Source organism: Trichomycterus rosablanca, chromosome 10 (assembly GCF_030014385.1).
Source record: "Trichomycterus rosablanca isolate fTriRos1 chromosome 10, fTriRos1.hap1, whole genome shotgun sequence".
NCBI classification, from domain to species: Eukaryota; Metazoa; Chordata; class Actinopteri; order Siluriformes; family Trichomycteridae; genus Trichomycterus; species Trichomycterus rosablanca.
The window spans coordinates 38136359-38162686 of NC_085997.1; the positions used below are offsets into that span (position 1 = coordinate 38136359).

At 45.0% G+C, this 26328-nt stretch overlaps 1 protein-coding gene across 2 annotated transcripts; it reads left to right on the plus strand.

Annotated features, from left to right (window-relative positions):
* Positions 1 to 971: 971 nt before the first annotated feature.
* Positions 972 to 25861, plus strand: irf9 (interferon regulatory factor 9). 2 transcript variants are annotated; one of them, XM_063003310.1, is made up of 10 exons: positions 972 to 1034; positions 10988 to 11044; positions 14336 to 14458; positions 15680 to 15860; positions 16857 to 17008; positions 18316 to 18403; positions 18556 to 18618; positions 19417 to 19797; positions 23418 to 23530; positions 25534 to 25861. In XM_063003310.1, exons 2-10 carry the CDS (start codon positions 10988 to 10990, stop codon positions 25684 to 25686), a joined length of 1311 nt encoding a protein of 436 aa, XP_062859380.1. In that variant the 5' UTR covers positions 972 to 1034; the 3' UTR covers positions 25687 to 25861. The 2 variants fall into 2 exon arrangements, with proteins under 2 accessions (XP_062859380.1, XP_062859379.1); XM_063003309.1 differs by lacking the exon at positions 972 to 1034 and adding an exon at positions 9857 to 10579.
* Positions 25862 to 26328: the final 467 nt, after the last annotated feature.

Here is a 26328-nt window from a genome sequence, read left to right on the forward strand (position 1 = left end):
TACACTCACTGTCCATTTTATCAGCTCCACTTACCATATAGAAGCACTTTGTAGTTCTACAATTACTGACTGTAGTCCATTTGTTTCTCTACATGCTTTGTTAGCCCCCTTTCACCCTGTTTTTCAATGGTCAGGACCCCCACAGGACCACCACAGAGCAGGTGCACGGAGCACATTATTTAGGTGGTGGAGGATTCTCAGCACTGCAGTGACACTGACATGGTGCTGGTGTGTTAGTGTGTGTTGTGCTGGTGTGAGTGGATCAGACACAGCAGCGCTGCTGGAGTTTTTAAACACTGTGTCCACTCACTGTCCACTCTATTAGACACTCCTACCTAGTTGGTCCACCTTGTAGATGTAAAGTCAGAGACGATCGCTCATCTATTGCTGCTGTTTGAGTCGGTCATCTTCTAGACCTTCATCAGTGGTCACAGGACGCTGCCCACGGGGCGCTGTTGGCTGGATATTTTTGGTTGGTGGACGATTCTCAGTCCAGCAGTGACAGTGAGGTGTTTAAAAACGCAACACACACTAACACACCACCACCATGTCAGTGTCACTGCAGTGCTGAGAATGATCCACCACCTAAATAATACCTGCTCTGTGGGGGTCCTGTGGGGGTCCCGACCATTGAAGAACAGCATGAAAGGGGGCTAACAAAGCATGCAGAGAAACAGATGGACTACAGTCAGTAATTGTAGAACTACAAAGTGCTTCTATATGGTAACTGATAAAATGGACAACAAGGAGGTGGTTTTAATGTTATGGCTGATCAGTGTAGGTGTGTGTGTGTGTGTGTGTGTGTGTGTGTGTGTGTTGTCGCCCTCTGGTGGGGGATAGAGAAAAAGAGCTCAGTGTTCTGTAATCACGTGATTTCGGGGAATCGGGAACGGGAGTGTTTGAGAGATCAGCGAAGACCCACACACACACTCACACTCACACACACACACACACACACACACACACACACACACACACTCGGTAATTCAGGGCTTGGAGCAGCAGAGTCTCTCCGCCACCAAAACAATCAGAAGGTAAAAACAACTTTATAATTTATTGTCATTTATTTCATTGATTAAACTACAATCAGATTGTATTAGAATCCGATCATCGGTATGTTTTATATCGGATCGTGATTAATACCAGTTTTTTCTATATGTTATTGGTTGTTTACCTTAAAGTCTATACATTAGAGATTACACATTTCAGGAAGTACCAGCTCATGTTGATCTGAATCCGGTATCTGTTGCACATTTAAGACCATATCAGACTCCAACATGCAGATTAATGTCCACAGTTTATGATTAATACACATTTTATGAATTATTTACATTATGTATAATCTATATATAAGACTACACAGTGAACCTGAATGAATGGAAGTACAAGGAAGCAGATTTTACCTGATTTGATACATAAACAAGTACAGGACCCAGTAGTACCGATCCAATAACAACCAGCAACCTTATTGTATAGTAATCAGACAGTGATACTGCTCCTATACTTCTGATGACATGGCTCCAGTACTGGTCCTATGGGGATTTAATGCTGCTTTAATACTATGCTGACAGTCCAACACTGATTCATTGCTGCTTTTTACTATCTTTATTCTGATCTCATTCTATATGCAGATCTGATCATTTATCTTTGATCATACTTTAATTATCAGTTTGACGCTTCTTTGTCAGCCAGTCTAATTCCACACCGGCTTAGATTGGATCCTAATACCAACAGTGTTGTGCGTGAACGAGTTCAAAAGAACGCGTTCATTGAACACGCTCATTTTTTCGTGAACGTTGAACTGAACGCAACACATTTTTAATAAAGAACTTGAACGTGAATTAGTTCACATTATGTGTCATGAACGGCAGACATCACTGTAAATGAACGTTGGAATTTGTTTTCCATTGAAAACTGAGTGACATCTGTTTTCTCTTTTGAAACGCAACGAGAGAAAGTTCCTCCCTCCTGTATTCTCGCTGGTGCCGCTTAAATCATGTATCACCAGACAGAAATGGTTTTGACATTGTGTGCGCAATGCATCGCAGTTTCCTTAAAAATAAAGTTTTTTGTGCCTTTGAGTTTTGCCTTCATTACCTTCATTCAATAGTTTCATTTCATACACACACATATGTATATATAATATCATATATATCAAATAATATATACATATTTCATATTATATATTCTTTTTTTAATTAAATGCTGGTAGATTTCATTGCACTAAGTATAGAACTGGTCTACCTTGTCTGTACTGCTGCAAGTTTCATCACCTGGTAAGAAACCCACAATTGCAGTGTCATGAGCAAATGTCTACAATGAGCAGTTTCAAAGAACGTATAGTGATTTCTAGCTTGTAGTGTGAAAAAAAGTATTTATTTGAATATCTCACGAAAAAAGTAAAATGAACTGAACTTTGAACTAGTTCAGAATTAAAATTGTGAACTTTGAACGTGAACTGTTCACTTTGAGCATGTATGAACTGAACTTGAACTAGTTCAGAAAAGCTGTGAACTGGCACAACACTGAATACCAAACACACTGCTTTGCTACTGTGTTCTGCCTGTAATGCTTGATTAGGTGCTGAGAATGCTTTTGAAAAGAAGTACACTTTCATTTATCTGTGGGGCGGCACGGTGGCTCAGTGGGTAGCACTGTCGCCTCACAGCAAGAAGGTCCTGGGTTCGATCCCCAGTCGGGGAGGTCCGGGTCCTTTCTGTGTTTTTGAGTTTGCATGTTCTCTCCGTGTCTGCGAGGGTTTCCCCCCACAGTCCAAAAACATGCAGATGAGGTGAATTGGAGATACAACATCGTCCATGACTGTGTTTGATATAACCTTGTGTAACCAGTAACTATTATTTTTGTCATGAATGTAACCAAAGGTGTAAAACATGACGTTAAAATCCTAATAAACAAACATTTATCTGTGCCTCCACGCCCCCTGCTGTCCAACATAGGCACGGCATATGGGCTTGTTACAAAAGCTTTATAATCCAGAGTAAAAACAAACCAGTATCTAATCAGACCGATGCTGGCTGTGATCTGATTCTAACTGTGAAGATGATTTGACATATTTCAACTGCAGTCCAGTCAAAAGCACTGGAATGAGTGAGTGGTGGAAGAATACAGAGTGAGTAGCGTGGTCCTCCATATCTGCTGAGGATATCTGACCAGTATCAGCAGGAATGGAGCGGTATTAAAAGAGTAATCATTATATGCTGTGATATGAATCTACTATAGCTTTAATACTGATCTGATAATAATCTGATAATGCTTTATGTTCTGATACTACATGAAGTGTGGCACGGTGGCTCGGTGGGTAGCACTGTCGCCTCACAGTACGAAGGTCCTGGGTTTGATCCCCCAGTTAATTGGACATACTGTGTGTGTGTGTGTGTGTCTGCGCTGCGATGGACTGGCGCCCTGTCCAGGGTGTTACTGTGTGCCTTGCGCCCATTGGGAGCAGGGAAAGGCTCCCCCCCCCCCCCCGTGACCCTGATTAGGATAAGCGGTTAAGCACTCTTTCATGATGCTGATTCAATACTGATCTGATACTCCTTTGATAAAGCTACAGCCCTGATATGAATCCCACCATTCCAAAACAACAACTTCTCTTAATATGGTTCAGTATTACAGCTACAACATGATCTGATACGATCCAATACTGGTCCAATATTTTAATTTAGTTTGATAGTAATTCAAAACTGCTTTGTACTTTAAAATGATCTTATGTTGATCTGATACCGATTTCACTTAATAAAGTTTATATTTATGTAGTAATTCTGAATCTCTGATGTAATTAAATATCTGGTATGTCATTAAATATTTAAATGAATGAATAAATAGCAGTAGGCCATTATTACATACTTTTGTTTTTGCTGTACTATTTTATCCTACTTTTGGATTTTCTTCTTTTCTGACCAGTTTAGTTGTATCCTATTCCCCAGTTTTAACTTCTGTCACTGCTGCAGGTCCCCATTCTTACCAAAGAGAACCAAAGACTATCACACGCCCCTTCTGACAAGCACTACTGTCTGTGAATGGAACAAGCTTATGTGCTGGCATCTTGACATTTTCAAGTGCGTCATCCACTAAGAACCCATTTGACCTTTTCCCTTCCTCAGGCACACCCAACATGCTGAGATTTAAACTCTCAGTGATGTTGGGCTAGTGCAGAGATAAGGACTCGAGTCACGTAAGTCACACAAACAGCGACTTCAGACTCGACTCGGACTCGTTTCAAATGACTCGGACTCGACTCACAATTCGCAAAAAAATTACTCGTAAACATTACGAGTCAGCATGTGTTAACATTAGTTACGTGTGACAATTATATATATAGATAGTGCACTTCAAAGGAACAACGGGGTGAATGGAACGCTCCCAAAGAATCGGTGCTGATGGTTGAGAGACGCTTTCTGAACCAATCAGAGCTTCTGATTGTAATTGTTAGTAAGAAATGCTGTTATTTGTATTTATTCAGTTTGCGTCACACAGATGACGCGGTAATGAAACGCTCGATCGGCTTTCTAACGACTTCCTGTTTTACTTCACGACCGGGAAAAGTTTGGAGGTTTTTAATTATAAGCACATTTACAAAATAACGGATTCTGTTCCTAATGGGACGCCCGCTTATAAATGTAATAGCATCTGGAAGAACAGAAGCTAAGGTAAGCAGCGGTTATGATTGTTTTTGCTGTGTTTGGGATTTTGGCCGCTGTGCCGTGATTTATCGAGCGCTTTTGTTCTGTAATGAACACAAAACGTATCAGTTGAAGCTTTTAACTGGAACCTTCTTGTTACGGAACTGTTAGGGTTAGTTAATAACCCACCAAGGACTAGGGGGGAACCCAAAGGCGAGTGCACAAACAACAAAACCCAGAAGTGATAATACGATATTTATTTAAACAAAAAATAAACGACCAAAACAAACAACCAAAAAGATAACAGAAAACGAGAGGGGAGCGGCAGGAGCGGTACTGGAAGCGCCGGGGAACTGCAGGGCGGACTGATGACCAGGAGTGATGAACCGGAATGCAGGATGACCAGGAATGGCAGGAGAACCAGGAATGGCAGGAACGCAGGAGAACCAAGAACGGCAGGAATACAGGAGAACCAGGAACGGCAGGAACACAGGAGAACCAGGAACGGCAGGAACGCAGGAGAACCAGGAACGGCAGGAACGCAGGAACGGGGGGAAGGTCGTATGGCAAGCAGACAATCTGGCGACGAGTGAGAGAAAAGCCGGCGTTTAAATGCAGGAGTTGATGAGATGGGGAATGAGGCGCAGGTGTGTGTGGGGTCCGCCCTCCAGCGATCTATTGGCTGGAACCGCAGCAACCTCCGAAAACAGTACCGCTCCAGGCCGCTAGGGGGAGAAGGGAGCAAAACGGAAAAACAAACGCAAACCACCACCAAGAACAAAAGCGATCGGGGAAACTAAAGAAAACGGAGAAAAACAAAATACAAACCGGAATGAAAACAAAACGCTGGGAAACCCTGAAAATGAAAGGTAAGTGCTGGCGGAACCTAACAGTACCCCCCCCTCAACGGCCACCTCTAGGTGGCCTACCGGGTCTATCGGGATGTAGACGGTGGAACTCACGGACCAGGTTGGAGTCAAGGATGGCAACCCGGGGAACCCACGACCGCTCCTCAGGCCCATAACCCTCCCAATCTACCAGGTATTGGAGGCCCCGACCACGTCTACGGACATCCAGCAACCGGCGAACCGTGTATGCCGGATGCCCATCGATGAGCCGGGGGGGTGGTGGGGGTTCGGTCGGAGGGTTCAAGGGTGAGGAAACCACGGGCTTGAGCTGGGAGACGTGGAATGTGGGGTGGATCCGCATGTGGCGGGGAAGTTTCAGTCGTACCGACGTGGGGTTGATGATCTTCTCGACGGTGTAGGGGCCGATGAAGCGGGGGGAGAGTTTCCGAGACTCGACACGCAAGGGGATGTGAAGGGTGGACAACCAGACAGCTTGACCAGGAGCATAGGGGGGGGCCGGTCTTCTACGACGATCGGCCGACTGCTGGTTGGCGTCCCGAGTGCGCAGGAGGGTGGTCCTGGTGGAGCGCCAGAGTCTTCGGCACCTGCGAAGGTGGTGCCCAACAGAGGGGACTGCCACATCGGCTTCTTGTTCGGGGAACAGTGGTGGCTGGTAGCCTAAGGAGGCCTCGAAGGGGGACAATCCTGTGGCAGATGACACCAGAGAGTTGTGGGCATACTCGACCCAGGCCAGGTGGGAGCTCCAGGCCTTGGGGTTGCGAGCAGCCATGCACCGTAAGGCCGACTCCAGGCCCTGGTTGGTCCTCTCCGCCTGACCGTTGGACTGTGGGTGGAAGCCGGAGGAAAGGCTGACTGTGGCGCCCAGCGCCCCGCAGAAGGCCTTCCAAACCTGGGAGGTGAATTGGGGTCCTCGGTCTGACACAATGTCCAATGGTATTCCATGAACGCGAAAAACTAGATTAACTAAAAGTTCTGCTGTTTGGAAGGCTGTGGGGAGCTTCGGCAGAGCAGCAAAATGTACGGCCTTGGAAAACCGGTCAACGATGGTGAGGATGACTGTGTTCCCGTTGGAATCCGGAAGGCCCGTGACGAAGTCCAAGGCAATATGGGACCATGGGCGACTCGGGATAGGGAGAGGCTGAAGTAGCCCCGCAGGAGATTGATGGGATGCTTTGCTGCGTGCACAGGTGGTACAGGCCGCCACAAATTCCCCAACATCCTTCTCCAAGGATGGCCACCAGAAATGCCTCTTTAGGAAGGATAAGGTACGACTAGTCCCGGGATGGCAGGCGACGCGGGACTCATGGGCCCATTGAAGGACCGGCGAGCGAGCTGTGGCCGGGACGAAGAGACGGGTTTGGGTTCCTGTCCTGGGGTCTGGTTCCTGGGCCTGGGCTTCGGTGACTAGACGACGAACGTCCCAAGTGAGGAGCCCAACAAGTCGACTCGGCGGGAGGATAGTCTCGGAAGAGGTGAGGGCTTCCTTCGGGGCAAACTGGCGAGAGAGGGCGTCCGGTTTGATGTTCCGGGATCCAGGCCGGTAGGTCAAAGTAAAATCAAAACGGGCGAAGAACAGTGCCCATCTGGCTTGCCTGGCGTTCAGCCTCTTTGCCGTCTGGACGTAAGACAAATTCTTGTGGTCCGTCCAGACGACAAAGGGCTGAGCGGCCCCCTCCAGCCAGTGCCTCCACTCCTCCAAGGCCAGTTTCACCGCCAGTAGCTCACGGTCCCCGACATCGTAATTGGCCTCAGCTGAAGAAAGGCGACGTGAAAAAAACGCACAAGGGTGCAGAGGGTTCTCGGGACTCACCCGCTGGGAGAGCACAGCCCCTACCCCAGTATCGGATGCATCCACCTCCACCACGAACTGCTTGTCGGGGTCGGGCTGGATGAGGATGGGGGCGGAAGTGAACAAAGTCTTGAGCCGGAGGAAAGCTTCCTCTGCCTCCCGGGGCCAGGTGAAGGAAATCTTAGTCGAGGTGAGGCGAGTGAGGGGTGCTGCCACGTGGCTGTAGTTTCGGATGAATCGTCGGTAGAAGTTAGCGAAACCCAGGAAGCGTTGGAGCTCCTTCCGAGTGGTAGGGGTAGGCCACTCTGTGACCGCTCGGATCTTGTGGGGGTCGGCTCTAACCTGGCCGCTCTCCAGAACGACCCCGAGGAATTCCACAGAGTCGACGTGGAACTCACACTTCTCGACCTTGACGAACAATCTGTTCTCTAATAACCGAGAGAGGACCCTCCGGACATGCGCTCCGTGTTCTTCCCGGGACTTGGAAAAAATCAAAATGTCGTCAAGGTAGACGAACACGAACCGGTTGAGGAAGTCTCTGAGCACATCGTTGACCAAGGCTTGGAAGACTGCTGGGGCGTTACAAAGCCCGAAGGGCATTACGAGGTACTCGAAGTGGCCGAGCGGGGTGTTGAACGCCGTCTTCCACTCGTCGCCTTCTCGGATCCGCACCAGGTGATACGCGTTACGCAGGTCCAACTTTGTGAAGATGGTAGCACTGTGCAGGGGTTCAAAGGCCGACGACATCAACGGCAGGGGATACCGGTTCTTGACCGTGATCTGGTTGAGGCCCCGGTAGTCGATGCATGGCCGCAGGGTCTTATCCTTCTTTTCGACAAAAAAGAAACCAGCTCCTAAGGGAGATGATGAGGGGCGGATGATTCCGGCGGCCAGAGACTCCGAGATGTAGCTCTCCATCGTGCTCCTCTCAGCACGAGAGAGGTTATAGAGCCGACTGGTAGGCAGTGGGGCACCAGGCAGCAAGTCGATGGCACAATCGTAGGGTCGGTGAGGGGGTAGAGACTGGGCCCGGTACTTGCTGAACACCTCGCGGAGGAAGTGGTACTCCCGGGGCACCTTGGACAGGTCAGGGGATGCTGCAGAGGGGGTGGTGCTTGTCCCGTTCCCCGGCTGAGGGATGGCGGAGACCAGACAATTGGCGTGGCAAAAGTCGCTCCAAGCCACAACTCGTCCACGAGCCCAGTCGATGTGGGGGTTGTGACGTGCCAACCAGGGGTAGCCTAGGACCAGGGGGGTCTGAGGAGCTTTGATAACTACGAAGGAGAGGGTCTCCCGGTGGTTTCCTGAGAGGATCAGGGACAAAGGCGCGGTACGGTGGGTCACCCGGGCAATGATCCGTCCATCCAGGGCTCGCGCAGTGATAGGAGGGTCTAGGGGCTCCAGGGTCCCCCCCAGCTGACTTGCCAGCCCTTCGTCTAACAGGTTGTCCTCCGCACCCGAGTCCACCAAGGCCTGGAGAGGGACCGAGCAGCCATGGCAACAAAGGGTTGCCTGCATGCGGAGGTGGCGTTGCTGGGAGGATTGGGATAATTGTGGGAGGGGGGATAGCTGAGAGTCGCCCGCCAGTACCCCCACGGCTACTGACGGGCGCCCTCTTTTGGCCGGACAGGGCATGCCCGGAGAATATGGCCTGCCTGACCACAATAAAGGCATTGCCCGGCCCTGAAGCGGTTAGCCCGCTCCTGGGGGGTTAACCGGGCACGCCCCAACTGCATGGGTTCAGGCATTGGTACTAAGGGTATAGGGGCAACACTGGAGGCACCTGAGGGCTCTGAGGGGCTCGAACAGGTCAAAGGGGAAGGTAGCCTGGAACCGGTTCTGGCCGCCCTTTCATGGCGGCGGCTGCGGAGGCGGTTATCCAAGCGGATGGCCAGAGCTACCAGGGAGTGGAGGTCGGGGCTCTCGTCCCTTGCCGCCAACTCATCCCTCAGGGAGTCGATGAGACCTTGCCGGAAAGCCTCCCGGAGGGCCTCGTCGTTCCACCCCGAGTCGGCGGCCAAGGTCCAGAACTCAATAGAATAATTAGCCACGGACCGGGAACCTTGGCGCAGGGAAAATAGTCGGGAAGAGGCACTCCCCGAATAATCCGGGTGGTCAAACACTGTCCTGAACCGGGCGAGGAAGTCAACAAACGAGCCCTCTCGAGGGTCCGTCTGTGACTGTACCGCTTCGGCCCAGGTCAGGGCCCTGCCTCTCAGGTGACCAATAATAAAGGCCACCTTACTGGCCTCGGTGGCAAAGGTAGTGGGACGCTGACGGAAAATGGATTCGCATTGGAACAAAAACCCTCTGCACCTCTCCAGGTCTCCACAGAAGGGCTCGGGGTTGGGGACAGGTGTTTCCACGGAGGACCCTGGAACCACGGGACCCGTCGGAGGTACGACCGGAACCTGGGAAGGAGCAAGAGGTACAGGATTAGGAGGTATTAGACGTACTACCTGCTGGGTCAAGTCAGCGAGCTGCTGGCTGAGTGTCCCCAGCATCTGGTTATGGCGGATAAGGATCCCCTCAACCGTTTGTGCACCCGTGGGTTCCATGTTGGCCAGATTGTACTGTTAGGGTTAGTTAATAACCCACCAAGGACTAGGGGGGAACCCAAAGGCGAGTGCACAAACAACAAAACCCAGAAGTGATAATACGATATTTATTTAAACAAAAAATAAACGACCAAAACAAACAACCAAAAAGATAACAGAAAACGAGAGGGGAGCGGCAGGAGCGGTACTGGAAGCGCCGGGGAACTGCAGGGCGGACTGATGACCAGGAGTGATGAACCGGAATGCAGGATGACCAGGAATGGCAGGAGAACCAGGAATGGCAGGAACGCAGGAGAACCAAGAACGGCAGGAATACAGGAGAACCAGGAACGGCAGGAACACAGGAGAACCAGGAACGGCAGGAACGCAGGAGAACCAGGAACGGCAGGAACGCAGGAACGGGGGGAAGGTCGTATGGCAAGCAGACAATCTGGCGACGAGTGAGAGAAAAGCCGGCGTTTAAATGCAGGAGTTGATGAGATGAGGAATGAGGCGCAGGTGTGTGTGGGGTCCGCCCTCCAGCGATCTATTGGCTGGAACCGCAGCAACCTCCGAAAACAGTACCGCTCCAGGCCGCTAGGGGGAGAAGGGAGCAAAACGGGAAAACAAACGCAAACCACCACCAAGAACAAAAGCGATCGGGGAAACTAAAGAAAACGGAGAAAAACAAAATACAAACCGGAATGAAAACAAAACGCTGGGAAACCCTGAAAATGAAAGGTAAGTGCTGGCGGATCCTAACAGGAAATTACATTCATTTACACAATGAGGAGGAAAGTAAAGACACGAAGTAAAACGGCTAAATACACTCGCTAATCTGTTGTTGTTTTTATCTGAACTTACAGATTATTTGTTTATTTCTGTGCTACATTTCCAATATATGTTTTGTGTAGATTATATTGACTCATGACTTGACTCGGACTCTAGCCTAAAGACTTGTGACTTGACTCGGACTCGTATTTTGTGACTTGTGAACAACAGCCGTGCCCATGTTGGACAGCAGCGGGCATGGAGGCACAGATGAATGAGAGTGTACCTCTCTTTAAACCGCACTTCAAAAGCATTCTCTGCACCTAATCAAGCATTACTGGCTGTTTTTAAGCAACCTCATGACTTTTTTCTCGACAGATGCCATCGGGTAAAATGCGCTGTACACGGCGTCTGCGCTCGTGGTTGGTGGATCAGGTCAGTGTGTGTTCTTAATGCATTAGCACATTACAAACAAATATTAATAATTAATGATAATTAAATAATATTGTGTTTTAATGTTACAGGATGTCAGAATGTTTTGTCTGTAATATCCACTTCTGCAACATTCTTAATGTGGCCAAATGTAAACCGAAACACATTTCGGTTTCCTTGTTTCTACACTCACTGTCCATTTTATCAGCTCCACTTACCATATAGAAGCACTTTGTAGTTCTACAATTACTGACTGTAGTCCATCTGTTTCTCTACATGCTTTGTTACCCCCTTTCATCCTGTTCTTCAATGGTCAGCACCCCCACAGAGCAGGTATTATTTAGGTGGTGGATGATTCTCAGCACTGCAGTGACACTGACATGGTGGTGGTGTGTTAGTGTGTGTTGTGCTGGTATGAGTGGATCAGACACAGCAGTGCTGCTGGAGTTTTTAAACACCTCACTGTCACTGCTGAACTGAGAATAGTCCACCAACCAAAAATATCCAGCCAACAGCCCCACTTGTTCAGCGTCCTGTGACCACTGATGAAGGTCTAGAAGATGACCGACTCAAACAGCAGCAATAGATGAGCGATCGTCTCTGACTTTGCATCTACAAGGTGGACCGACTAGGTAGGAGTGTCTAATAGAGTGGACAGTGAGTGGACACGGTATTTAAAAACTCCAGCAGCGCTGCTGTGTCTGATCCACTCATACCAGCACAACACACACTAACACACCACCACCATGTCAGTGTCACTGCAGTGCTGAGAATCATCCACCACCTAAATAATACCTGCTCTGTGGGGGTCCTGTGGGGGTCCTGACCATTGAAGAACAGCATGGAAGGGGGTAACATTAAAGCATGTAGAGAAACAGATGGACTACAGTCAGTAATTGTAGAACTACAAAGTGCTCCTATATGGTAAGTGGAGCTGATAAAATGGACAGTGAGTGTAGAAACATGGAGGTGGTTTTAATGTTATGGCTGATCGGTGTACATTTATACATTTACATTTGCAGCATTTAGCAGACGCTTTTATCCAAAGTGACTTACAAATACGACGTAATACAGTTTAAGCAGAGCGTTAAAGGCTTTGCTCAGTGGCCAATCAGGCTTGAATTGACGATCTTATGATTACTAGTCCAGTACCTTAACCACTGAGCTACCACTGTCATATTCTATATTGTCTACTTATTAGTAAAGCAAGCTTAGGCCGAGTAGCCAGCCTGCTAACTCTGTACTAACATCACTTACATACAATTATGTTTTCATGACAATATTTTGTCACTCGGGATGTTTAAATTAAATGGAGATTCTATCCAGCATCTTAACTGCCAGCATCTGGCAGTTGTAACCTAGTGGTTAAGGCACTGGAGTAGTAATCGAAAGGTCGCTGGTTCAAGCCCCACCACTGCCAGGTTGCCACTGTTGAGCCGTTAACCCTTAATTACTTAGACAATATACTGTCACAGTACTGTAAGTCGCTTTGGATAAAAGCCTCTGCTAAATGCTGTAAGTGTAAACTGTGTTCTTATGGTGCATATAATATTAATTATTATGCTACAGTTAGATTAGGCTACTATTACATTTCCATAAATGCTATTAAGTTCAGGTCTTCATGGGGTAAAAATTCCACTTTAGCTAGCCAGCATGCTTGGCACATAATCTACGAGGTATCTTAAAAAATTTCAGCACTTTCATATTTGTGGTGAGGGTGTAGTAGGAGGAATCTTAATCACTCGTGTCTGAGAAACTGAACGTATAGTCCGGATTTAGCTCCATCTGATTTCCACCTTTTTGGACGCTCAAAGAAGCTTTAAGAGGAAGAAGATTTTCATGTGGTGATAATGTGAAAGCAGCAGCGCATCAGTGGCTATGAGCTCAACCAAGTACATTTTTTGCTGACTGTATTAAAGAGTTGGTACGACGCTGGAAAAATGCATCACAAAGGAAGGTGACGATGTAGAAAAGTAAAAAAAGTTGCAGAAACGTTTTGAAGATTCCTCATACAAAAAGCTAAAGCAAAGGTTTAGTGCTGTTGTGTATGTTATTAGAGGACGGCAGGTGGACATTGGTTGCAAATTAATATCTCTTAGCTCTCAAAGACACATTCATTATTTTAAACACTATATGGTCCCTTGTTTATAATTGAGCTCAGGTGTTCCACCCAAACCCATGGCCAACAAGCATTAAAATCATTAACAAAACCAAATCAGGCACTCATGTGGTCATTCATGTGGTCACTTATGGGATTCCTGGAAGACGTGGCATGACTGAATGAATGTGGTGTGCGGAGTCACTGCCGGCTGATAAAAAGGAAGTAGCTAGCAACTGCACACATGTCGAGGAAGGTGGGTGCTAGTCCGCAGTACTCGGTCAGCGCGGTTGTGATGCAAGCAGCAGAGATATTGCGAAAGGGAACCGGAAATGGCTGGATTGGGGGGAAACGTAAAAAATAACAATAAATGCTTTCTGTGCACAAAGCCACTTCCTTAAAGACATAGTTTAACAAGTGTGGTGTAGGTGAAGAACTCCAAAGGCCTGAACAGAGATGTTGAGACCAGCCGCAGACCAGTCAGGGTGCCCATGCTGACCCCTGTCCACCGCCGAAAGCACCAACAATGGGCACGTGAGCTTCGGAACTGGACCACGGAGCGATGGAAGAAGGTGGCCTGGTCTGACGAATCAGGTTGCTTTTACATCACGTGTATGGCCGGGTGCGTGTGCGTCGCTTACCTGGGAAACACACGGCACCAGGATGCACTATGGGAAGAAGGCGAGCCAGCGGAGGCGGTGTGATGCTTTGGGCGACGTTCTGCTGGGAAACCTTGGGTCCTGCCATCCATGTGGATGTTACTCTGACACGTAGCTCCTACCTGAGCATCGTTGCAGACCAAGTTCATTCTTTCATGGAGACGCTTCCCTGATGTCTGTGGCCTCTTTCAGCAGAATGATGCAGGAACGGTTTGAGGAGCACAACAACCAGTTTGAGGTGTTGATTTAGCCTCCAAATTCCCCAGATCTCGATCCAATCGAGTGTCTTTGGGACGTGCTGGACAAACAAGTCCAATCCATGGAGACCCCACCTGACAACTTACAGAAGTTAAAGGATCTGCTGCTGACATCTTGGTGCCAGGGGTCTAGTGGAGTCCATGCCTCGACGATATTAGGAAGGTGGTCATAATGTTAAGCCTGATTGGTGTAAATTAACCAGCTCTGAACCACCAGAATGACTGATTTGAATTTGGAATGTGAGTAATATTTAGTGACGTGGCGTTTCTGTGTTTGTAGGTAAGCAGTGGAAAATATCGAGGTCTCGTTTGGGACGATGATGAGAAGACCATGTTTCGTATCCCGTGGAAACACGCCGCAAAACACGACTTCCGCAGCGACGAAGATGCCGCCATCTTTAAGGTGTCACTATCATTTTCTTATGAAGTGTATCTACTTACCCAACTCTATATTTGGAGTTCTGCGTGGAGTTTGCATTATTGCTGGACAGTGGTGAAAGTGGGTAAAGCTTTGGGCTGTCGATTGAAAGGTTGAGAGTTTGAATCCCAGCTCTGCCATGCAGCCACTGTTGGGCCCTTGAGCAAGGCCCTTAATCCTCTTGGCTTCAAGGGCGCTGTACAATCACTGACCCTGCTTTCTGACCTCGGCTTCCAAATGAGCTGGGATATGCGAAGAAAGAATTTGATTGTACTGTACACCAGTATACTGTATGTATATATGACAAATACAGGCATTCTAGTTTATTCTAGTCTGTGTGTGTTCCCTCCGGGTGCTCCGGTTTCCTCCCACAGTCCAAAGACATGCAATCAGGTTAACTGGAGAAACTAAATTGCCCTGAGTGTGTGTTCGCCCTGTAATGGACTGATGACCTTCCCGTAGAAATTCCGGTAGTGAAATGGTAGAATCGCTGCTGTACAATTAACAAACGAGTCTTTAGATGATTTTATTTGAAAGGTTCATTATTTTAATGATTGATACTATGAGATGATTGGTTGGAAGCACAATCTTGTGGTTATTAGTTTTCTTTGCAATCTTTATGGTGGAGTTCTCCTTCATGCTGTAAGACTAAGGCAGCATTCCAAATCATGTTGTTTAAAATGCTGTTTTGTAATGGTGCTGCCACACATGCATAGTAGTACAAATCATGTCACCTCCCAATATTCAGATCTGCTCAAACTACCAACCCCCCCCCCCCCCCCCCCCCAATATATTGATGTAGAAATTATAAACAAACATATTCCTTTCACTCGCTTTGGGTATAACAGCCTCACTTTTGGTTTTTAGATGTTCAAATTTGATTCAAGATTTTGTATTTACATTTACAGCATTTAGCGGACGCTTTTATCCAAAGCGACTTATGCGTAGTACTGTGACAGTATATTGTCTAAGCAATTGAAGGTTAAGGGTCTTGTTCAAGGGCCCAGCAGTGGCAACCTGGCAGTGGTGGGGCTTGAACCAGCGACCTTTCGATTACTAGTCCGGTACCTTAACCGCTAAGCACAGTTTAATATACGTAATTATATTCATTTTATGATCATATGTGATGCTAAAGGTGAAAGAGAAAGTTAGAATTCTGAGATATATCCGATGACTGTGTGTGTGTTTTGTTTTCGTTGCTGTCAGGCCTGGGCGGAGTTTAAGGGGAAGCTGTGCGATAATGACCCAGCAGGTCCTGCGTCATGGAAGACTCGACTGCGCTGTGCACTCAACAAAAGCCCAGAATTCAGCGAGGTCCCAGAACGGTCGCAACTGGACATCACGGAACCATACAAAGTCTACCGCCTCGTACCTCTTGACGAGCAGGGTGAGATATCATGCCACCTTTTTGTGTGTTTTTACTTTCTTAGTTGTTAGGTTGTTTCATTTTTTATTCTCGATGTCTAAGAATATACCTAATTATGTGAACTAAAAGTGCCCTTATGTCTCTGTCATCTCATAATACAGCAAAGAGCTGAAACAACCCAAACACACATACAGCTGTACTAAATAGTATGTTGTTAGTACCAAAGACATTTTCCTAACTACTACATCACTATAGAGGCCCCATTCCACTCACAGATAGGGTACAGTGGGTGCTAAATTGTACAAGGTAACAGATAGACTACAGTCAGTAACTGCTTACACAAATAGTGCATCTATAACGTACTTGTACCATAAAATAACGATCATAAGCATCCTTCCCTGCACTACAGGACATTTATTAAACCAGGGTCAGCAGGAGAGCCCACAACATGATTAAGGACAGCACACAAACTACCTCGTCATTCCTCTGCCATCAGGCAAATGCTACAGAAGTGCAAATGCCAAAACAACAAGACTGACAAACAGCTTCTACCCACAGGCAGTCTGGCATGTTAACAAATATGGGCAAATAAATCCCCATCTCACCTCATGAACCTTGAACCTCTACCTCATTTTTTGTCTTTGTGCACAATACAGTGCACAATTGTACCTTATAATGACTGCTGCTGTTATGTATTCTTTTAATCTCGAACAGTAACTAGTTTTAGCTTTTTTTGTTTTTATTAGTTTGTATTAGAAAATTATTATTATTATATTATTTCTATTATAAGTTTGTATTAGTTTCTATTTTTTTATTGCTGGATATTTTTATATTTTTGTATACAAATAGTTTTTTTTATATAAAAGTTTTATTCTGTTAGTTTAATCCTATTTCATATATGTATGACATTGACATTTGGAGGACAAGCAAAGTAAGAATTTCATTGTACAGTGTAACTGCTGTTTCTACTGTGCACATGACAACAAAACTCTTGAATGATGTTTCCTCTCTGTTCAGGAATTAAAGAAGTAAAAAAAGAGGATGAGGAAGAAAGAGATGTGAGGAAGAGTAAACGGAGGAAGAGGAGGAGTAGTGACAGTAGTGAAGAGATTCCTATAAAACATATAAAAGAGGAAGAGTCGGTCACTGCGGTTCGGAATATTTCCATGGTGAGAAATCAAACAAACTGAGATTATTATGATCAGATTAAACCCGGATTGATGGTGAAAATACCCCAGCGTACTTTTACGGCATTGTTTAGTCCAAATACACAACGTACATAACCAAAAGTATGTGGACACGTGACCATGCGCTTGTTGGACGTCTCAATCCAAAACCATGGGCGATAATATAAAGCTGGTCTTTCTTCTGAAGTTATAGCATCATCTTTTGGCAAAGCCTCCTGCACGATTCTGGACTATAGGAATTTTTGCCCATTCAATCAAGTTTCAAGTTCCAAGTTATTGTACATTGAAATGTGAGTTGGGAAGCTTGGGAATTGGGACTAATGAATAATACTGCAGAAGAGGTTATAGTCCAACTGTAATCTGCAGTGATATGATAGTGATATTGCACATAATCAGTGTGTGTGTTTGTGTCAGGCATTAATGTTGGACTGGTTGACGTTCCAGTTGTACCAAAGATGTTTGATCACCACTTGATTGTGTGCAGACTGGAACAGGACGGCCATTCGTGATCCTAAACCTAACCCTATTCCTAACCCTAAACCCTAAACACTATCCCTAACCCCATCCCTAACCCTAAACGCTAAACCTAACCCTAACCCTAAACCCTAACTCTATCCCTATCCCTAAACGCTAACCCTAAACCCTATTCCTAAACCTAACCTTATCCCTAACCCTTAAACCTAACCCTATTCTTAATCCTAAACCCTATCCCTAACCCCATCCCTAACCCTAAATGCTAAACCTAATCCTAAACCCTAACTCTATCCCTATCCCTAAACGCTAAACCTATCCCTAAACCCTAACCCTATCTCTATCTCTAACCCTAAACCCTATCCCTAAACCCTAACCCTAAACCCTATCCCCATCCCTAACCCTAAACCTAACCCTAAACCCTAACTCTATCCCTAAACGCTAAACCTATCCCTAAACCCTAACCCTATCTCTAACCCTAAACCCTATCCCTAAACCCTAACCCTAAACCCTATCCCCATCCCTAACCCTAAACTTAACCCTAAACCCTAAACCCTAACTCTATCCCTAAACGCTAACCCTAACCATAACCCTATCCCTAAACCTATCCCTAAACCCTATCTCTATCTCTAACCCTAAACCCTATCCCTAATTAAACCCTAACCTTAACCCTAACCCTAGACATGCTTTTAGACACACTTTTAGTAATTAGAGGAGGATTATCCACATACTGCTGGTCTTTTAGTTTATCTGACTCAACTGGTGAATGAAATTAACAGACATTAAACAAGTTCTGTCTCTGATTGGATGAACTACAGGAGATTGACGAAACCACCACAAGACACGGCGTTGCTCCTCATCCAGAGGAACGGACAGAACTCAGTGATATGATGAAGAGTGATGGAGGTGAGAAACATATCCAGGCAAAAATAATGAATTACAAACAACATAAAGTCTGAATCTCACGTTTATTCTTTATTACTAATAATGACGTGATTCAGTAAATAAAAACAATATTATTTTCAATCTCTTTAAAGTGAATTATTTCTTATTTCCAGTTATTGATGAGATTCATCTCAACCTCACAGTTGAAACAGCCAGTCCACTGGAATACAAGAAAGGTAATTTATTACTTATAATATAATACATTTATATTTATATTTACATTTTCAGCATTTACGAGACGCTTTTATCCAAAACATCTTACAGTACTGTGACAGTATATTGTCCAAGCAATTGAAGGTTAAGGGCCTTGCTCAAGGGCCCAACAGTGGCATCTGGCAGTGGTGGGGCTAGAACTGGTGTTAAGACTAGTGTTAACCCTATGTTCACATCAACCAACAGAATTTCCCCCCTTTGTATTGTCCCAGTTTGGATGTTCTCAATTTCCCTGTGCACTCTGGCGACCTCTGCTGGTTGCACTTTTACCAGACATGAGGAGTTAATAGGAGCAATAAGGTGATTCCCTTATTCATGGTGGCCATGGTGGTCTAGTGATTAGAATATCAGCTGTTCAAGCCAGACCACCGCCAAGTTGCCACAGTTGAACCGTCGGCCCTTAATTGTTAGGTCTGTATTTGGTCACAATTTTAAGTTGCTTTAGATAATAGGTGCCTTCTGAATGCTATAAATGTAACTGAAAATAAAAGCGTCCATTCATTTAGCAAGGCTTGGGAGAGGTCAGGCACTGATGCTGGACAACAAGAGCTGTCCTGCGATACACGTTCCAACCTGCGTTGTGCACAGTTATGGACAGGAAAATACCTTCCCAAACCTTTGCCCCAAATCAGTAACACAAAGCTTATTGTTAGCAAAAGGTTTGGCTAAAAGACCTGAACCCAATAATTAGGAGGGGCGTCCACATATTTTGGACTTGTTAAAGCTTGTTATAAATAAAGTTTTCTCTGCGTTTCTCTCAGATTGTCCCTCATTCTACATCCGTGTTTATTACGTGGGAAGGGAGGTGCTGAAGAGGGAGGTGAGCGGCGATGACGTACGTATCGCAGTCTTCCCGGCCTCTCTGGCCCCGCCCTCTCTAAAGACTTCCGGGTTCAAACGAGTGCCACTTCCTCCTCCTCCTTCGGATCTGGCTTCCTGCCACATCAGCTCCATTTCCTCGCTGCTGTCGTTCCTGGAGGGCGGCGTGGCCCTGTCTTTATCGGGGAAAGGCATGTACGCCAAGCGCTTCTGTCAGGGCCGGGTTTTTTGGAGGGGACCCCATTCGTTCACGCCCACCGCCAGCAAGATGGAAAGAGGAGTCAAACCCACCATGATCTTCGACAAGCAGTGCTTCAAACAAGGTAAATATCAACACACAATCCATTCATGCATCATGTCTTTATGAAGCTTGCTTTGTGCACTGGTGTGCAGTCATGTTGGAACAGGAAGGGGCCATCCCCAAACTGTTCCCACAAAGTGGGGAGCATGAAATTGTCCAAAATCTCTTGGTATGCTGAAACATTAAGAGTTCCTTTCACTGGAACTAAGGAGCCGAGCACAACTCCTGAAAAACACCCCCACACCATAATCCCCCCTCCACCACACTTTACACTCGGCACAATACAGTCAGACAGGTACCGTTCTCCTGGCAACCGCCAAACCCAGACTCATCCATCTGATCGCCAGATGGAGAAGCGTGATTCGTCACTCCAGACGTGCTTTACACCACTGCATCCGACACTTTGCATTGTGTTTGGTGATGTGAGGCTTGGATGCAGCTGCTCGGCCATGGAAACCCGTTCCATGAAGCTCTACACACTGTTCCTGAGCTCATCTGAAGGCCACATGAAGTTTGGAGGTCTGTAGTGATCGACTGCAGAAACTCGGCGACCTCTGTGCACTATGTTCCTCAGCATCCGCTGACCCGCTCTGTCATTTTACGTGGCTAACACTGTGGCTAAGTTGCTGTCGTTCCCAATCACTTCCACTTTGTTATACCACCACTGACAGTCGACTGTGGAATATTTAGTAGTGAGGAAATTTCACGACTGGACTTGTTGCACAGGTGGCATCACGGTACCACGCTGGAATTCACTGAGCTCCTGAGAGCGACCCGTTCTCTCACTAATGTGTGTAGAAGCAGCCTGCATGCCGAGGTGCTCGGTTTTATACACCTGTGGCCATGGAAGTGATTGGAACACCTGAACTCAATGATTTGGATGTGTGAGTGAATTTTGGCAATATAGTGTAAGTGTTTGAAGTTTCTGTCATTTGTTGCCATTTCTGTCCTTGCCGCTGTGTTCCAAATCGAACAAATCTGCCCCTATTGGTGAGTCCTGGAGTTGCAGGCATGAATAATACAGGGCTCTAGAGTGCGACCAATTTGGTCGCACATGCGACCTAATTTCTCAATGGTGCGACTAAAAAAAATCTCAGGTCGCACCGGTGCGACCAGGCGTCCGAGGGAGAAAAAAAAAAACAGACACACATTAGGCCAATATCATGGTCTAAACCAGGGATGGACTGGCCATCGGGAGGGTCGGGAGTTTTCCCGGTGGGCCGCTCTGTATGTGGGCCGCTGAGAGGGAGTGAAAAATACATTCTGTTTTAAATATTCCTGAATAATAATCCTGAAGTGTGCATTAGCCCACCACAGTATCCTCACTGCATGTCCATTGGCCAATCACAGAAATGTCCCTCCCCCAGGATAAACCCTAATCACAAGCACCAGTACAAAAACTATGAATGAGTGCGAGATGGAGAAAGGGTCGAAAAAGCGTAAAGGAGGTGCAGAAAAAGCCCGTGATAAAAAACAGAAGAAGCTGCAAGCAGATGCAGAAAAGTGCAGGAAACTGGACAACCTGTTTGGCAGTGAGGAACTACAGCATATCCAGAGAGCAGAAAAGGAAAAGTTAGTGTTCAGTGACTCTGCTTCGTTAGTAACGCCGTTTAAGAAGAGACTGTATGCCCATCTCAAATGTCGCCTATGCCCTACTTAGGGTACTTCCTAACAGTACAAAACATTTCTTTTAACAGTCACTAATGATTAATAAGTAGTTATCTAAGCTACTGTTGGATATCAGGGGCTTTAAACCAGCCGTTTTAAGGACGATTTTTGTAAAAGTTCTATGATGTCATGTCCAACATAGTGCACTACATAGGGCGGTGGATATAATTTGAGATGGTACCATTAGTCTCTGCTCTTCAGAAAAAGTAAACACTATCTTGTCCTCTATAATACAGAAAGGAAAAATGCAGGTGTTCAGGACATGTTTAGAGTGATTATGTTCATAGCTCACATGGTTCATTTCCCTTGTCAACATGTAAAGTATTTATTTCTTTGCTCATCGGAGCAATGCACTAATTTGGAACAAACATGAATCACGTGTGAATAAAAGTGCGAAAAAAGCATATTTACCAGTGTTAAAGGTTTAATGAAAGAAAGGTTTAATTTTATTTCTTGCGGTTTAATGAGACAGGATGGGGAAATCCAATAGAACCATTTAAGAAATTGTAAATTTTATGTGTGTGATAGATGGATAGAACTATTAATCCCAAAGGAAAGTGTTGGAAATATATATATTTGTTTGTAGTTATTTTTTTATTATTTTAATTTTTATTATAGTGAGTTATTAACTTTAGTGGTAAGATAGATGAAAACTATTAATATCAATCATCTAACATTTGATTAGGGGGTGATATGTGTGGCACAATGTGCTTGTAGTGGGCTGGTCAAGAAAAAAGTCCAGGGCTGAATTTTGTTCCCAGTCCAGCCCTGGTCTAAACCAATCAGAGATAGTGAAGGGCGGGACAATATTGTAGCGGTGATATGTGAGCGACATTCAGCTCAGCCAATCAGAATGCAGCACCAGGTGCGTTCGGACGTTCTGCCGTAAGTTTAGTTTTGTATATGAGACTCGCCGGATGTCCCCAGAATGGAAGTTCGGGTTCTGGAGCTCGGCGGTGTAAAGTGTTGTAACGCTCACTTAAGTCCTGACTAAACAGTTAAAGTGACTCGACCCTGTCGTGTGCCTTTATTCCCACACCTCCACCACCGCACAGCAAAAGACCCGCAGCATCCCCACCGGACAGCGGCTAGGTGAGCCGACCCTCTACAGTAGCAAGGGGCTAATGCTAGCGGTAAAGTGCCGCGATAGTGAAAGTAAAAACACGACAATGTTTTCGTTAAGTAAAATATAAAAATAACTAAAAGACCAAAATATATTACAATACATGTAGTCAAAATACGCAGTGAGTGGCACCGCAAGCGATTTTGGGAATCTGTAAAAGATTCAGTAAAGCAGATAATATAATGCACTGCATTTAAGATTACACTCTAACACACACACAAACATATACATATAATGTTAAATATACACACACATATAAATAGATATACACACATACATACACATTTACTCTATTATTTTTATAAGTGTGCTATAATTAGTCTGTAATACTATAATTAACTGTAAAGAAGACAGTGGCCGGCAATAGTATATTTGTGACTGGTTCTAATACATTTCGAATTGAAAGGCTGAAAAAGCCCAATGCATCTATAAAACACATTACATGCCGCGATAAATGCACTGCCCAAGTGTCCCCTCTCCCCACTGCCCTTCATTGTCAGGCAGCAGCAAACAGATCATCAGACGAGGCCATGTTGACCAGATTGTTAGTTATTTCCAAGTCAATATTGCCTGTATGGACAGTGATTTAAAAAAAAAAAAGAAGTGAACCTGTAAAACTGCGGTGTTAAATGCGATGCGGTCGAAAATTTGGGTGCACCTAACTTTTGTGCTGGTGCACCTAAGAAAAAAAGTTAGGTGCACCAGTGCAACCAGTGCAAAACGTTAGTCTAGAGCCCTGATAATAGCGTTCACACTGCCACAATCACAATGACACTAGGTAGCAGCACTTATCTTCTAAAGCAGAGAGTTTAGTTTACCATTTTTTAACCTTGTGGTATTTTTTTTTGCAGAATTGGAGCTGTTCCGTAATGGAGACGTGCAGCCTGAGACTGAGATCACGCTCTGTTTTGGCGAGGAACTTCTGGAAGATGATGACATTAACCAAAAACTCATCATCGTTAAGGTACAATCACTTACTGGCCACTTTATTATGGACACCATACTCATATTTGGCTCAGTTCTTAGATCTGGTGACCGGGGAGGCTATTGAACGAACCAATTAAATATTACGTGTGTTTTGTGACATTAATACTGATGATACTCGTTTGGTATTGGTGGCCCAAGTGTGCCAGATTTCCTACACTATTATATCACCATCATTACCAACCTGAACTGTTACCACAAGGCAGGTTGGATACATAGATGTATGATGGTTATGCCAAATTCTGACCCTACAGTCTGCATGTTAAAGCAGTAATTGAGATTCATCATTCATTCATGTTTAACTGTCTAGATTTGGTGAGCATTTGCACACTGTGGCCCCAGATTCCTGTTTTTGGCTGGCATAACTGGGCTGTAGTCCATGTATCATTGGGGTTTGACTTGCTGTTCATTCACTGAGATGTGTTTTCTAATCACCACAGTGTTTATTTCAATTACCATGGTGTCGTGTCAGCTCAAGTGTCTGGCATCAACAGTGGATTTGCACTTTTTAAAATACTTAAACCAACTTGTCTGGCTCCTGCAACCATGCTACAGCCACTAAGGTCACATTTTTGCTTTATTTTTACGTTTGAAGTAAAAACTACCCGTGGCTGGTTATAGACCGTTTCAAATGAATATTCATGAGTCCAGGAAGTGACGTTGATGTTCCTAAGACGCTTCCGCTTGGAGGTAAACAGCGCTCAGAACAATAGCGATTGAGCACAACTGCTTCAATTCTTTTGCGCTAGTTCAGCTGTTATTTATTGACAGTATGTCTAAATTAAAGTTAGGACCATGTTGTTCGGTTGGCGGATGTTCCCTCAGGCCAGGTACAAACTTGCTTTCAGAAATTAAGGTGAACAGATTTCCAAAAGAACACACAGTGAAACGCTTGGATTGCTGCTGTAAATAGAGACGGCTGGATACCCACCATCAACTCTTATAATAAATGTTATATATATTATTTCATAATAAAATATTGTAAACAAATGTACTCAGTTGAACGCTGTTCTCATGGTGTCTTGTCCCTGACGTTTAGCTTAAGTGTATTAAAACACGCCGGCACTTAATATTTGTATTAATAGAACAGAATAAACATAAACCTAACATAAGCCTTAAAAAGTTTACATTTTCCTTAGAATACGATGTAAAAGCCATAACTTTATAGGATTATATTTTGGGGAAATGTCACTATATGGAATTATATTAACAGCTTAATTAGCTGTAATAATTAGCTTAGCTTAATTATTAAATGACACGCAGACCTGTAAAGAAACATGGTTCTACTTTTGTAATACAAAAAGTAAATAAACTATTTATGAATTCATTGTGCTTACTGTGAAATATTTCATGTATTTCCAGTTAGGCTATAAAAAAATAGTTTTAGCATTAGCTAACATGTTCTAATTCAGATGAGAAGTAATTCACTGTGGTTTGTCATATTTTTATCATATTATAATGGCTCTTAGCTCAACAGACACAAAAGGGGAGATGAGACAATAATGATTTTAATAATTAATTGTATGCGTCCAAACTGCGGTATGCTTTCACTGCCTCTCTGGTGTAAACACACTCTGTTTCAACAAGGTAGTGATACACGTCTGGGTATGTTACCTCAGACAAACGTTTTAGGTCAGCGGAAAAACACTTCTTAAATTCTCCTCAAAAGTGGCTGGTAAAGATACTTGATGATCTATCATTCATTTCTGCTTATATCGCGTTTGTTCCGCGTTCGGGAGACTCGCAAAGTACGAGCTCGTCATGTTGACAGCTGGATGGATGTTTAAAAATGGCGCTACCGGAAAGGCGAAAGGAACAGACATGCGCAGTAGCGTTGTTATTGTTTACCCTCATTGAAACGGTCTATTGGGGCATAGCTCAGGGCTCAGTCCTACATTCGTTTTTGTTTCCTTTCGACTTAAGTACCAGTTACCTAAGCTTTATTTAGTAAAGTAACATTTGTCCCACTCTTTTCTCCGGCAGGTTGGACTTCCTTGGGCGGAGAAGCAGATAGCAGATGCTCAGGCATGGTCGCACTCCGTCAGCCTACTGCAGAGTTTAGCCCAGCAGTCTCCATCAGGAGAGATCACGCTCAGCCTGGTGCCGGTTTCAGATGAGAGCTACACCTTGTTGTGACGGGACTCTGAGTACACACTACATAGGGCACTTCAGTTTCCGTCTCTGTGATTAGTCGCATTAGATACTTCATCTCTCTTCATCTGTCTGTACTCGTGGAACTTTCTTTGCATTAATTAACCAAGTGTTGAAACGATTCGAACACTAAAACACAAATTAAACCTTTGCACTTTTACTCGACTCAGTTATATTTGAGTCATGATGTTTTACTGCTCCAGAACTCTTAAACCCACTAATTTCACATTGGCCAGAAACCTGTTCTAGTAAATATCAACCCCAACTAAACTCTCAAAAAGCATCTATAAAACAACAGTTCCTTTACTTTGTTCTTTCTAAAAATGTCTCTTCACTTCATACACACACAAGAATCGAACAACCCAAACAGGAACCAATGGACTCCAGGGTTCTGGTTCTACCTCAGGTTTCCACAATATTAAAAAACACCTTCTTTTGATATTACTGATGATACTATCCTGCGATTCCTCTGATTGTCTGTTCTGAACTTAAACATTCTTAGGCTTTTACTGTTTATACAAATCTTCTTGCATCTCTGAGCTTTTTGGTCTTGCCAAATTGTTTATCTTATCATTTTTTTATCCTGTCTATTGAAGATCTTACCCAATAATGCATTTCTTCTGTTTT